Source organism: Sinocyclocheilus rhinocerous, unplaced genomic scaffold, assembly GCF_001515625.1.
Source record: "Sinocyclocheilus rhinocerous isolate Xijiao unplaced genomic scaffold, SAMN03320098_v1.1 scaffold529, whole genome shotgun sequence".
Taxonomy (NCBI): domain Eukaryota; kingdom Metazoa; phylum Chordata; class Actinopteri; order Cypriniformes; family Cyprinidae; genus Sinocyclocheilus; species Sinocyclocheilus rhinocerous.
In genome coordinates, this window is record NW_015635521.1 from 914,219 (window position 1) to 927,137 (window position 12,919).

The 12,919-nt window shown below is 34.9% G+C and overlaps 1 protein-coding gene across 1 annotated transcript in view; it reads left to right on the plus strand.

Moving 5' to 3' along the window:
• Positions 1 to 2,507: 2,507 nt before the first annotated feature.
• LOC107746968 (aromatic-L-amino-acid decarboxylase-like) overlaps positions 2,508 to 12,919 on the plus strand; it is a 28,358-nt gene continuing 17,946 nt past the window's right edge. The window contains exons 1-6 of the mRNA XM_016561335.1: positions 2,508 to 2,645; positions 4,687 to 4,895; positions 6,465 to 6,578; positions 7,789 to 7,908; positions 10,067 to 10,201; positions 10,552 to 10,695. Of these exons, the coding sequence (XP_016416821.1) occupies positions 4,695 to 4,895; positions 6,465 to 6,578; positions 7,789 to 7,908; positions 10,067 to 10,201; positions 10,552 to 10,695 (714 nt within the window). The 5' untranslated portion in view covers positions 2,508 to 2,645; positions 4,687 to 4,694. The remainder of the gene's footprint in view (positions 2,646 to 4,686; positions 4,896 to 6,464; positions 6,579 to 7,788; positions 7,909 to 10,066; positions 10,202 to 10,551; positions 10,696 to 12,919) is intronic.

The following is a 12,919-nucleotide window of genomic DNA, read 5'->3' on the forward strand; positions in this document are numbered from 1 at the left end:
ATGGGTTGAATGCAGAGCACTAATTCCTAGTATGGGTAACCATACTTGGCCACATATCACGTCATGTCACGTCACGTCATCTAACGTGTGTAACATGGACGCTGTAATGTAAAGCAGTACTTCTGTGACTTTTTTTCATGCCATAATCAGAAACTTCTCCCAACTGTCAGTAATATTTCCTGAGCTTTGCGCATGTTTTCTCAATGCAAAAAAATATCATGACCATAAATGTAAGTAATATAGAAGTAAATATGAATATGTGTCTTTCAGGGAATGAAACAAACAAACAAACAAAAACATGGATAGAAAAAAAAGGTTTCTTCTTTTCAGATTCTGTATTGATGTGTTCTGCTTGGTTCTGTAAATAGCTGAATGGCTTACAAATTCTAATTGTAACATTTTCAGGTATTTTTGTACAAATAAGGGACTGATATATTCTGTTTAGAATAAAACATTAATTGATTGATATCTCAAAGTGTGTTGATATTATCCTAACAAGCAAACATTACACACTTACAGTGTTCATATGATTAAGTGACTAGCACTTTATACTTGTGTTGTAGGACTTTGTAAGATGCTTACTGTTAAGGAAACATGTGACTCAGATTTATTTATTTATTTATTTTTATTTTTTATTTTTTTGTCAACCCCCTTCAAGAATGCATTTCTTTAGATAAGGCAGGTTTATTTGCATATTGTATATTTATTTCATACACAGTAATTCATAGTGTTACATAATAAATAAAAACGGACTAAGTGAAGACAATTAACAATTAAAATGTTTTGTTTTCTTAATTTTGAGAATGATAAAAAAATTAATTAATTTTAAATAATGCCAGAAATATTAAATATTAATATTAATACATAATTCACAAAACTGGAAATAGCTCAAGATAAATATTTATTTTAATTTGGATTTTAAAAAAATGTGAATGTGAAAAAACTCCTGAACAATGCTCGGTGTCTATTGGTAGTCTACATTTATTCATTACTAGACAGTTTGTTCTACAAAATATTCCTATATTTTCTTATCAACAGTACAAAGTATTAATATGGCCATATACAATTTAACATGTGTATTACATTAACAAAATGAATTGTAATTTTTCTAAAAATGGTGCAAACATGTAACTTTAGACTTCAGTCACAGTTAAGCTAAATTTCAAATGTGGACTGCAGTCACTGTGTCAACTAGCTACACAGATACACAACAAGGATCACTTTTAATAAAGTTTCTAAATGTTACAGAGACATTATTAGCAGATATTACACAACATTAAACAATAAAACTACATGCTGCATTATTTTGTAGAACCACCTGTTAGATTTTGATGTAAGCCACGTTTATGTCCACTAGGGGGCAGACAAACTCATAAATAGTAAATCAATTCAATCATCCCCACCTGTTGGTAAAAAGGTTGATTTTTCCTCTGTTTGGTATCGAGTAACTAAACTAGTCCTGTGCAGAATTCATCCATTTTATATAAATTATCAGGTTGTCACTGTGACAAGAGCAACTGTACACTGTAAACTGTTGTGTCAGGTAACCAAAAATGTGCTTTAAAGAAGTGGTGAATCGAAATTGGTTCAGCTATTTAAAGATAGCTAATTTAAGATAATCTTTTTTTTCTTTCTTTTTTAAGTGACAGGCACTCTGATTGACTGAGACTGTGCCACTGACTGAGTTATATAGATGCTCAGTAATTACAGTCTCTCAGTCTCCAGCAAGTTATAAATGCAAGCTGTGTCAGTATACAGTATAAGCAGAAGACAGAAATTGGCCTACATTTACATTACATTTTTATTACCACTTTGGAACTAAAAATCAGACACATTTTTTTAAGGGAGTGGCTTTAACCGATTCATGACTCGTATGAATAGGCCTAGAGAATTACTTTTATTATTTCAAATAATGTTCTCAGTTTGAGATTTGATGGGTATAAAAAAGGCAGAAAACTTTAAATAATTTGGCAGACATACAATTACAGTATCCATGTTTCGTCACTAAAGGTTTTATTTTTATAAAAGGGTTTTGTTGACAGCATACATTGATTAATACAAGGCTAGTCCTGCTGGATGTATCCAGTATATGGCTTCTGTGGATAGGTTTTCACCCAAATAGCCAGTTTCTGTTCTATAGACTTTGGTTCCAGAGCTAATTCACTCAAGATGTGAGAGGGAAACCTGTGATCTAATGCAGATCTAATGACTAAGTTTACAAGAAAACACATTTATTCCATAATACAATATATTATTGGTATATCGTTGAGTCATTTAAATGTGAAATAGCTGTAAACTGTACAAAGGCACTTCAGATGTCTTTAATAACTGCAAAATAACAGTTTAATAAAAAATATTGATGGCTAAGACATTAGATAGGAGGCGACTAAGTTTGTGGAAAGTGAACAGGTTCTCATTAACTCCTTATGAATCAGCTCTTTATGCCCTGCCTGTGTGCGTTGCTCTGAATGAAAGGCTCGTTCTGATTGGCCGTCTGAACAGTGGCAGGGCTGATAAACCCCCAGGCTTCCCTGCTGTTCCACATCACTCTGCTTTACTCTGTGTGTGTATACGTGTTTGTTTGAAACAAACAGAAAGCGTGTAAGGACCTACGAGAGGGAGGACTCTTCTGTTTGCCTGACACTGTAAGTACAATGAAATCAATTAGAGGAAAGAGAGCGATATTATGAGCGTAACACTCGTTGAGCTTTTAGAACACAGTCCAGGTACAAGGTCCAAATAGAGGACTATTATGGGATTTTGTCAGGTTGATGACATGTATTACTGCTGAGGTGGAGTGTCTTTACTTTCTTTTTCTACATTTTATTTCATATTCTAGAATATTGAGTTTAAAAAAAAAATGAAGTCACCTCAAATGTCAGCAGACTTTAGCTTTTACTCCATTTTTACAGCACCTGCTTCAGTACAACGTGACATGTCATAAAGATATCTGATCTTGGCAACCCATGTGTTTTCTGAGGCTTTTCAAATGAAAATCAGGCTGATGATAGTCATTTAAGACTTTATATGCATTTTTTCCCCTTAAAAATTCTCATTAGGAACATTAGGACACTAATTGATTCATTAAATGCTTCTTTGCATTTGCTGGTTTGTTTTTATTGAGAAGCATTCCTAATATTCCTATCTTAATATATTTAATATATTTCTATATTAAAAGTGCTTACAGAGTACAAAAATGCATTACATTTTTGCACAGACCTTTTTTTTAGGGTTAGGGTTGTTGATATGTTCATGCTTTGTCCTCAGATGCTTAACCTATGTTTGCTTGTTTGTGTGCATGTGTAAAGATTAACAACTTTAATAGTACTTACTGGTGCGTGATCAAAAAGACCAGTCACCTTCTGTATGAGTCATCACATGCACACACACACACACGCACGCACGCACGCACGCACACACACACACGCACGCACGCACGCACGCACGCACGCACGCACGCACGCACGCACGCACGCACGCACGCACGCACGCACGCACGCACGCACGCACGCACGCACGCACGCACGCACGCACGCACGCACGCACACGCACTCACAGCCACACTGACGCATCTCAATCCATTTGTATTATGTGGATTAGTGTGAAGAGATAACAGGCATACAAATAATTAGTAGTAGCCACTGTCACCAACCCTGCTGACAATTGGTATAGTCTCTTTCTATTACATTTGCTCTAACAAATTCTAACTTAAGGTCAAATTTACCTAGTACATATGTCCTGTGAGGACAATCAGTGTAATGAATTAAATCAGTAGAATTAGTGTGAATTAGCTGTACCAGTATATTATTAACACTATTGATGGCAAAGTTCATGTCAATGATAAATTATCATTATCATTTTTTTATAGTATGTATTTGGCAACCTGTGCTGTTCTTATCAGCAGAATATTGCTACTGAGGTGAGGCGATGGCATACAGTTTTTGGATTCATTTTCAAATTCACACAAATTGAATCAATTTGTGCACTCTCCATGAGGTGCATTTCCTGTTTCAAAATAAGCTGCAGGGTTATTATGTTCAACTAAAACTAAAACTATTGAAAATGCTTTTGTTAAATGAATTAAAGTGAAAAGAAAAGAAAAGAAAAGAAAAGAAAAACATTAAAATTACTAACATTAACATTAGCATTAATAATTAACATTATTAAAAAATAATATTAAAAACAATAAAAGTGACAAAAGCATAAATTACATAATAGTAATAATAATAATAATAATAATAATAATGGTAATGATAATGATAATGATAATGATAATAATAATAATAATAATAATAATAATTTTAAATTAAACTGAAAATATTTTTTTAAAAATCTATAAAAAGCTAATTCAGTATAGTAATTAAACTTTAATAGTATTTATATAGTACTAAAATAATAATGATATGCTGTGGTATTATTTATTTTTTATGCTATGAGAATTCTTACAATAAAAAATGGAAATAATCACTGACACTAATGAACGGTTGAGTATTTTCTATAATAATAATTTTCTATAATGTCTTGAACATGTGGCCTCTGGCTGTGGTTTTCCTGTTAAGATACTGAGAGTAAGGTTGACCCTGAAAACACTCTCAATAACACTAATATGATTACACCTCTCCTTATTAAAAAGCACATCAGTTTGTCTTTTATTCTCCACACTGAGGGATTCTACTCCTATTTCAGTCAAAAACATGGACGCTGCAGAGTTCCGGAGACGCGGGAAGGAGATGGTGGACTATGTGGCCGATTATTTAGAGAACATTGAGAAGAGGCAGGTTTACCCTGATGTGGAACCTGGATATCTCAGGTCACTGATTCCTGAGGAAGCCCCGGAGGAGGCAGAGAGCTATGAGGATGTGGTCAAAGACATAGAGAGGGTGATCATGCCAGGGGTGAGTCAGTGCTGACCAGCTATGATACAGTTCCTTTACTTTACAGTCATTACATACTATGGTTTTCAGATCTCAGATCTTGCGTCAAAATATTTTTAAGGACTTGAACTCTGTGAAATCTATTTTTGACTGGTAATATTTCTTTATCCTTCATATATATAATACAAAATGTGTGAATTACCTACTAAAATAATAAATAATATACATTTATTCATGTAACACTTTTAAAAACTTTCATATAATTTTTTAGTTAAAATCTGCATTTATTATACAGTGTACAGTAGCTGAATATACAGTATTGTAGTATGGCTTTGTGTTCACTAACACTTTAGTTTAAGGACCATTTCTCACTATTAACTAGTTGCTTATTAGTATGCATATTACTAGCATATTGGCTGTTTATTAGTACTTATAAAGCACATATTAATGCTTTATTCTGACAACTATACCTAACTATTAATAAACAGTAAATAAAGAGTTTATTGAGGCAAAAGTTTTAGTTGATAGTTAGTTAATAGTGAGAATTGGTCCCCAAACTAAAAAGCAACAAAACATTTGGTGACTTTAACTCAGAACTTTCTGGTTATAGAAAGTAGAGCTTTTGTGAAATCTAGTTGAATCTGTCTTTTTAATCTTTGTCTTTGATGGTTTAAATTTATTATAGCAATTTAGAAGCAAAAAAAACAAAAAAAAAAACAAAAAAAAACAAAGCAAGCTTCTGTCAGCTTTTATCTTAAGTTGTGTATATTGCACTTAATGACATTAAGTCCATAATGTAAACTGATAGTCTACCAAGCAGTTAACAGATATGATGATGTGGTTATACACTATGTCAAGGATGATGTAACAGCAATGCAAATATTCATAAATTTATATGATTTATCTTGTGCAGATAAAGATACTTTGTTTTACTAACAGGTGACCACATCAAGAGACCCTCAAGGTTTTCTCTCATTAGACATGCTCAAAGTCTACCTTTTGAGGGGCTGGAAGCTGATAGTTAGGAAATGAATCATTAAACTCTAACCTGGGGTCAGAGAAAAGCATCCCCCACCCCTTCATTTCATAGCTCAGAGGAAAAAACAAACACTTTAATTCAGTTGAATGTGTTAACCTTCCCACTGTGTCCAATTGGATCAATTTTCCCTTTCAGAAGTCTTGTTTTAATGGTTGTTTAAAAGTGTGTGCTTGGGCTAATGAATGACTCACAATAGGAAAATCCTGCAAGAGAGACACAGACACACAGTGCCTCAAGCTCTCTCCTCCGCTAAACACATGGAATAATTTCATCTAGCCTTCATAATTTCATCTAACCTTTAACGTTCTGAGCGAAAAACCCTGATGTCACTATTACTGAAGTCATAATCCCTGTTCAAAAGAGCAAAGGTGAACAACAATAGAACAACCAAGCTAAATCTGACAGATCAAAGTCCCCGGTCTTAGGTGGCTCTTTTGCTTCAAAACATGTTATATTACTGTAGCAAATGATTTTAAAAATTATCTTTTGGTGTGTGTTTTTTTTATGAACACTGAAGACAATTTTTAATTGAATGTTTCTACATGTTTCAGGTGACACACTGGCACAGCCCGTACTTCTATGCATACTTTCCTACTGCCCACTCTTTTCCTGCAATGCTGGCTGATATGCTGTGTGGGGCCATTGGCTGCATTGGATTCTCTTGGGTATGTTTCTCTCTCTCTCTCTCTCTCTCTCTCTGTACATCCACCTATCTGTCTATCCATCTAGTTAGCCATCTGTCTGTCCCTCCTTTGAACCATCTATTCATCTATCCATCCATCTTTTTAGCCACCTGCTAGTCTGTTTGTCCATCCATCCATCCATCCATCCATCCATTAATTTAGCAACCTGTCTGTCTGTCTATTTTTTGTATTTATCCATTTAGCCATCTGTCTGTCCATCCATCATCCGTCCATCCATCCATCTGCTTTTCCATCCATCTGATTTTCCATCCATCCATCCATCCAACATTCATCTGCTTTTCCATCCATCCAACCATCCGATTTTCCATCCATCCATCCATACATTCGTTCATCCATTCAACATTCATCTGCTTTTCCATCCATCCAACATTCATCTGCGTTTCCATCCATCCAACATTCATCTGTTTTTCCATCCATCCAACATTGATCTGTGTTTCCATCCATCCATCCATCCAACATTCATCTGCATTTCCATCCATCCAACATTCATCTGCGTTTCCATCCATCCAACATTCATCTGTTTTTCCATCCATCCAACACTGATCTGCGTTTCCATCCATCCATCCATCCAACATTCATCTGCTTTTCCATCCATCCAACATTCATCTTCGTTTCCATCCATCCATCCATCCAACATTCATCTGCGTTTCCATCCATCCAACATTCATCTGCTTTTCCATCCATCCAACATTCATCTTTCTTTCCATCCATCCATCCATCCAACATTCATCTGCTTTTCCATCCATCCAACATTCATCTGCGTTTCCATCCATCCAACATTCATCTGTTTTTCCATCCATCCAACATTCATCTGCGTTTCCATCCATCCAACATTCATCTGCTTTTCCATCCAGCCATCCATCCATCCATCCACCCAACATTCATCTGCGTTTCCATCCATCCAACATTCATCTGCCGTCCATCCATCCATCTATCCACCCATCCATTTAGCCACCTGTCGGTTTGTTAATTCTGCATCCATCTGCTTTTCCATCCTTACATTCATCCATCCATCCATCCATCCATCCATCCATTTAGCCACCTGTCAATCTGTTAATTCTGTATCCATCTGCTTTTCCATCCATCCATCCATCCATCTGAAGCTCTCATCTTGCAGACTAATTCAAGATTTTATTTATCAATTAATTTGTTCATTTATTTATTTTTGTAGGCAGCGAGTCCTGCCTGTACAGAGCTGGAGACAGTGATGCTGGACTGGCTGGGGAAGATGCTGAAGCTACCAGAGGATTTCTTGGCTGGTACAGAGGGCAGAGGGGGAGGGGTCATCCAGGTAAGATAATAAAAAGAAAATATTTTATCTGCTAGTAGTGCAAGTTTAAATAAAGATTTACATGGTATCACTTATACAGTGTTTTCAACCAAGGGTCCATGAGGGGAATCCATGTACTGCAGGGTGTCTATAGAGAAGATAAGATATTATATTATAATAAGATATTATATTATAATAAGATATTATATATATACAGTATATATTTTAAAATTCAAGACATGTCTAACTATGTGAATGCACATTACCTTTAAGCATCTCTTGTTCTGCAAAGGTTGAATCATATTATGAACACACAACAATTACACAACTATCTTTATTCCCATCAGAATCTTGTACCCAGTGTCAAAATGTGGACATTTTAAACCACTTTAATGCCACCTGGGCAACCTTAATCCATGTTTATGGGCAATTTCTTTTGAACAATAACAAATATCAAGCACATGTCCCACACAACAATTTGTTTTTCATTGATTTCTTCTCTAGGCCCTGCAAATTGTTATGTCCTGTAGAAATTGCCTTTTAAGACATCAACTACACATGAGAGGAGCCAGTCAGGCGGACATGCGTTGAGTGCGGTCCGTGATCATTTCGTCACTATGGATGTAGCAGTTGAGCAGCTGTGACCATTTAGAGAGAGACACAGGAAGCACAGCGTATGGAAAGCCCACTGATGACAGTCGGTTTGATGCTCTGTCATTAAGGCTGCTTTGGAGTGTGTGTGTCCTCCTACTGAATGTTTTTTTTCTCTGGACTTTTCAGAGAGCTCACTATGGCAACAGGCATTATTTTCACTGATAGCGCGCACTAATGAGGGAGATTGTGGGTTTTGTAAGCAATGCCTCTCAGCAAAGGTGGACATAGTAGAGATGGGAGGAGAACAGGTGGAAGTAGAAGATATTTATGAAAGTACAACTAAGCATGTAGAAGTTTTCATGTTTTTGTTGAGTATAATATTTGATACATCAGGCTTTTATGGCTCGTATAGGGAAATGTGGAGTTCACGCTCAAGGAGGAAAAAAGGAGGGGAAAAAATATTTCAATGTTATTCAGAGGACCAAACTGAGCAAAAATATGCAATTTGGTGCAGATGCTGATATTTATATGGCCAAAAAAAAGATACAATTCTGATAGCTTTTAATGTAAATCAATGAGATCTTTATAGCAGTATAGCAGACTACTTAAATAAAATGCATATAAATATCAGCTATCACACTAATCATATAATGCAATGCAAATCAAAGTTCTACAAAAGCCTGATCTATCGTATTTGATGCATTTTAACATTGTTTTTCTAAAAAGATTATCTATGAATAATAAAATAAAATATAGTATTAAATATAATATAATATAATATAATATAATATAATATAATATAATATAATATAATATAATATAATATAATATAATATTCAATTTTCAGTCCACTCATCATGAAATACTACTAACAATATAAACAATATAAATATAAAACTTATATTTACTTTATACAAATCTGTAAAGATTTCCCGTGATCTGAGTGAGGATGTTTTTAGAATTAAAACAGATTTTAATAAAAGGCCTTTTACTTGCTACAAGTATCAATCAGATGACAGAAGGTGTGTAGTAGATTGGTTTTTAGAAAAATGTAGAGGTCTTAGAAATGTGCAAATCTAATATGATACAGAAGGCTTCATAGGGTTAAATATGGTGAAAATGGCATTTAATCAAAGACTTTGGAATTGAAAACACAAGTGTGGCTACAGTTTTCCAGATTATCCCATAAAGTAAACTGAATCATTAGTAATCAGGACGTGTCAGGCTTACGAAGGGAAATCAAAGACAGCTCGTGCCTCACAATGAGCTGAGGTGATCTGTATTGAGGGGTTTCGAGTGGAAGTCTTCTCATTCGCTCATTGTGGACACACAAAACAGAGCTGGAGAGCTGATGAAAATTCATCACCGCTGCATTTACAATGTCTGAGCAGCATCAGGGCATTTTGATTGAGGTTGTTTCACTCAATGCAATATCTGAAATGAGGGAAATTATGTCTCAAGTAATATTGAACGTCTACCAATTGTGAAACCTGCTCAGTATAGACTGCTTTTGAATTTCCATAAACGGCAACATTGTTAAAAGTATCAAGTATAAATACATATAATGTGTTGTTTGTTTGTACAGGGCACTGCCAGTGAAGCCACTCTCATAGCTTTTCTTGCTGCTCGTTCCAAAATCGTCAAACTGATCCAGGCTGACCATCCTGACCGATCTGAAACAGATATTATATCCAAACTTGTCGCCTACTCATCTGATCAGGTAAAACAACAAGCCTGGATGAAAGACTGCTGCAGAGGTATATTTAGTCTAGACTAATGACCTGCAAGATAATACGCACCATTCAACAGGCACTGTGACAATGGCTTCATGTCCATCTGTAGGTAGGGATGAGTATCTGTTAGTGGGGATGATTAGCAAGAATTCTTATTGAATGGAAATGTCAAACAAAGTGAGAGGGTCATGCAGCAGGATAACGGTGAAGAACCACTTGTTTATGAATGTGCTTACAGCATGTGTGTCTAACGGGAAAACATGAATATTTGGTTATGATTTTTAAAACAAGATCATTAATTGAGAAATAATATGCTAGTGTTTTGTTGATATTTCAGGCACACTCATCGGTGGAGAGGGCAGGTTTGATAGGTGGAGTAAGGATGAAGAAAATGCCCACTGACAGTAAGTTTTCTGTGCGAGGAGCTGCACTGCAGAAAGTTCTAGAAGAGGACAGAGCCGCAGGACTCATACCATTTTTTGTATGTATATGTCTAATAACTACAATCTTCTTTTAAACAGCACAACTATTGTCTTAAGGGTAACACTTTAGTTCAAAGACCAGGGTTTCACTTTATTTTGATGGTCCCTTTAACACATTCTGTTGACTATAAGTAACGTTGCATCTATATCTACAAAGTCTCACTAGAGTGTTAGTAGAGTATTAGTAGACTGGTAGGGTTAGGGTTAGAATAATTTGACAATTACTTGTCAAGTTACTTATAGTCAGTAACGTCTGTTGGGAGAACATCACAATAAAGAGTAGGCAGATATTATGCAGACAGTCTACTAATAGTCTAATGAGAGTTAACTGATATACAGTTGTGCTCATAAATTTACATGTCCCTTGCAGAATATGCAAAATGTTAATAATTTTAACAAAATAAGAGGGATCATGAAAATTGCATGTTATTGTTTATTTAATACTGTCCTGAATAAGCTATTTCACAGATGTTTATATTCTGTCTCCCCAAGACAAAATAATAACTGAATTTATAAAAATTACCCCGTTCAAAAGTTTACATACCCTTGAATCTTAATACTGTGTGTTGTTTCCTGGATGATCCACGACTGTCTTTCTGTTTTGTGTTAGTTGCTCATGAGTCCCTTGTTGGTCCTGAGCAGTTCAACTGCCTGCTGTTCTTCAGAAAAATCCTCCACCTCCTGCACATTCTTTGGTTTTCCAGCATCTTCTGCATATTTGAACCATTTCCAACAGTGACTGTATGATTTTGAGATCCCTCTTTTCACATGGAGGACAATTGGGGGATTCATACATAATTATTATATAAGGTGAAAACATTTACTGATGCTCAAGAAGGCAACACGATGCATTAAGAGCTGAGGGGTGTAAACTTTTTGAATTGGATAATCAGGGTAAATTGTACTTATTCTGTCTTCTGGGAAACATTTAAGTATTTATGTAGCTTCTTAAGTGCGGTACCAAATTAAAAAAAATATATGATCTTTAAACAAAATAAGAAAAATGTACACATCATCCTGTTCAAAAGTTTACACCCCCAGCTCTTACTGCATTGTGTTGCCTTCTTGAGCATCAATATGTTTCCACCTTTTGTAATAGCTGTGTATGAGTCCCTCAATTGCCCTCAGTGTGAAAAGATGGATCTCAAAATCTGTTGAAAAGGGTTCAAATATGCAGAAGATGCTGGAAAACCAAAGAATGTGCAGGAGCTGGAGGATTTTCCTGAAGAACAGCAGGCAGTTGAACTGCTCAGCACCAACAAGGGACTCATGAACAACTATCACAAAACAGAAAAACAGTCATGGATCATCCAGGAAATAACACAGATTATTAAAATTCATGAGTATGTAAACTTTTGAACGGGGACGGGTCATTTTTAATGAATTCAGTTATTATTTTGTCTTGTGGAGAATATATAAACGTCTGTTATGTGAAATTGCTTATTCAGGAGAGTACTAAATAAAAATAGCATGCAATTTTCATGATCCCTCTTATTTAGTTAAAATTATTAACATATTTGCATATTCTGCAAGGGGCTTGTAATCTTATGAGCACAACTGTATACACAACACTTATATATTGTTGCTCTTTTGTTAGTTTTGACTGCTTTTATTGTCCTCATTTGTAAGTCGCTTTGGATAAAAGCGTCTGCTAAATGACTAAATGTAAATGTAAACTGTAAAAGGTGCAACGTTACTTATTGTCAACAGAATGTTCAAAAGGGACCATCAAAATATTAACTATTTGCTATTAAATAGTTGCTTATTAGCATGCATATTCCTAACATATTGGCCATTTATTAGTACTTATAAGCACATATTCTGTATGACCATATATTAGATCCTTTACTCTTTTCCCAAACCTAACAACTACCTTACTAACTATCAATATGCTGCAAATTAGAAGTTTATTGAAGCCATAGTTAACAGTTAGTTAATAGTGAGAATTGGTCCCTAAACTAAAATGTGACAACCTTAAGAATTATCCTAAGAAACACTACTTTGCTTTGTCTATTTAAAATTTTTGTTCACTAAATGCAAACTGCATAATATAGCCAATACATTCATCAAACCAACTACAGATATTTTTTTATCTGTAAAAAAGTTTGGAAATGTTTAAATTAGCGACACAATATATGGGGGAATTCTGATTCAGACATGGGATTTTATATAGTTTCAAGTACAGTAATTAACATTTTTTTTTTTTTTTTTTTTTTTTTTTTT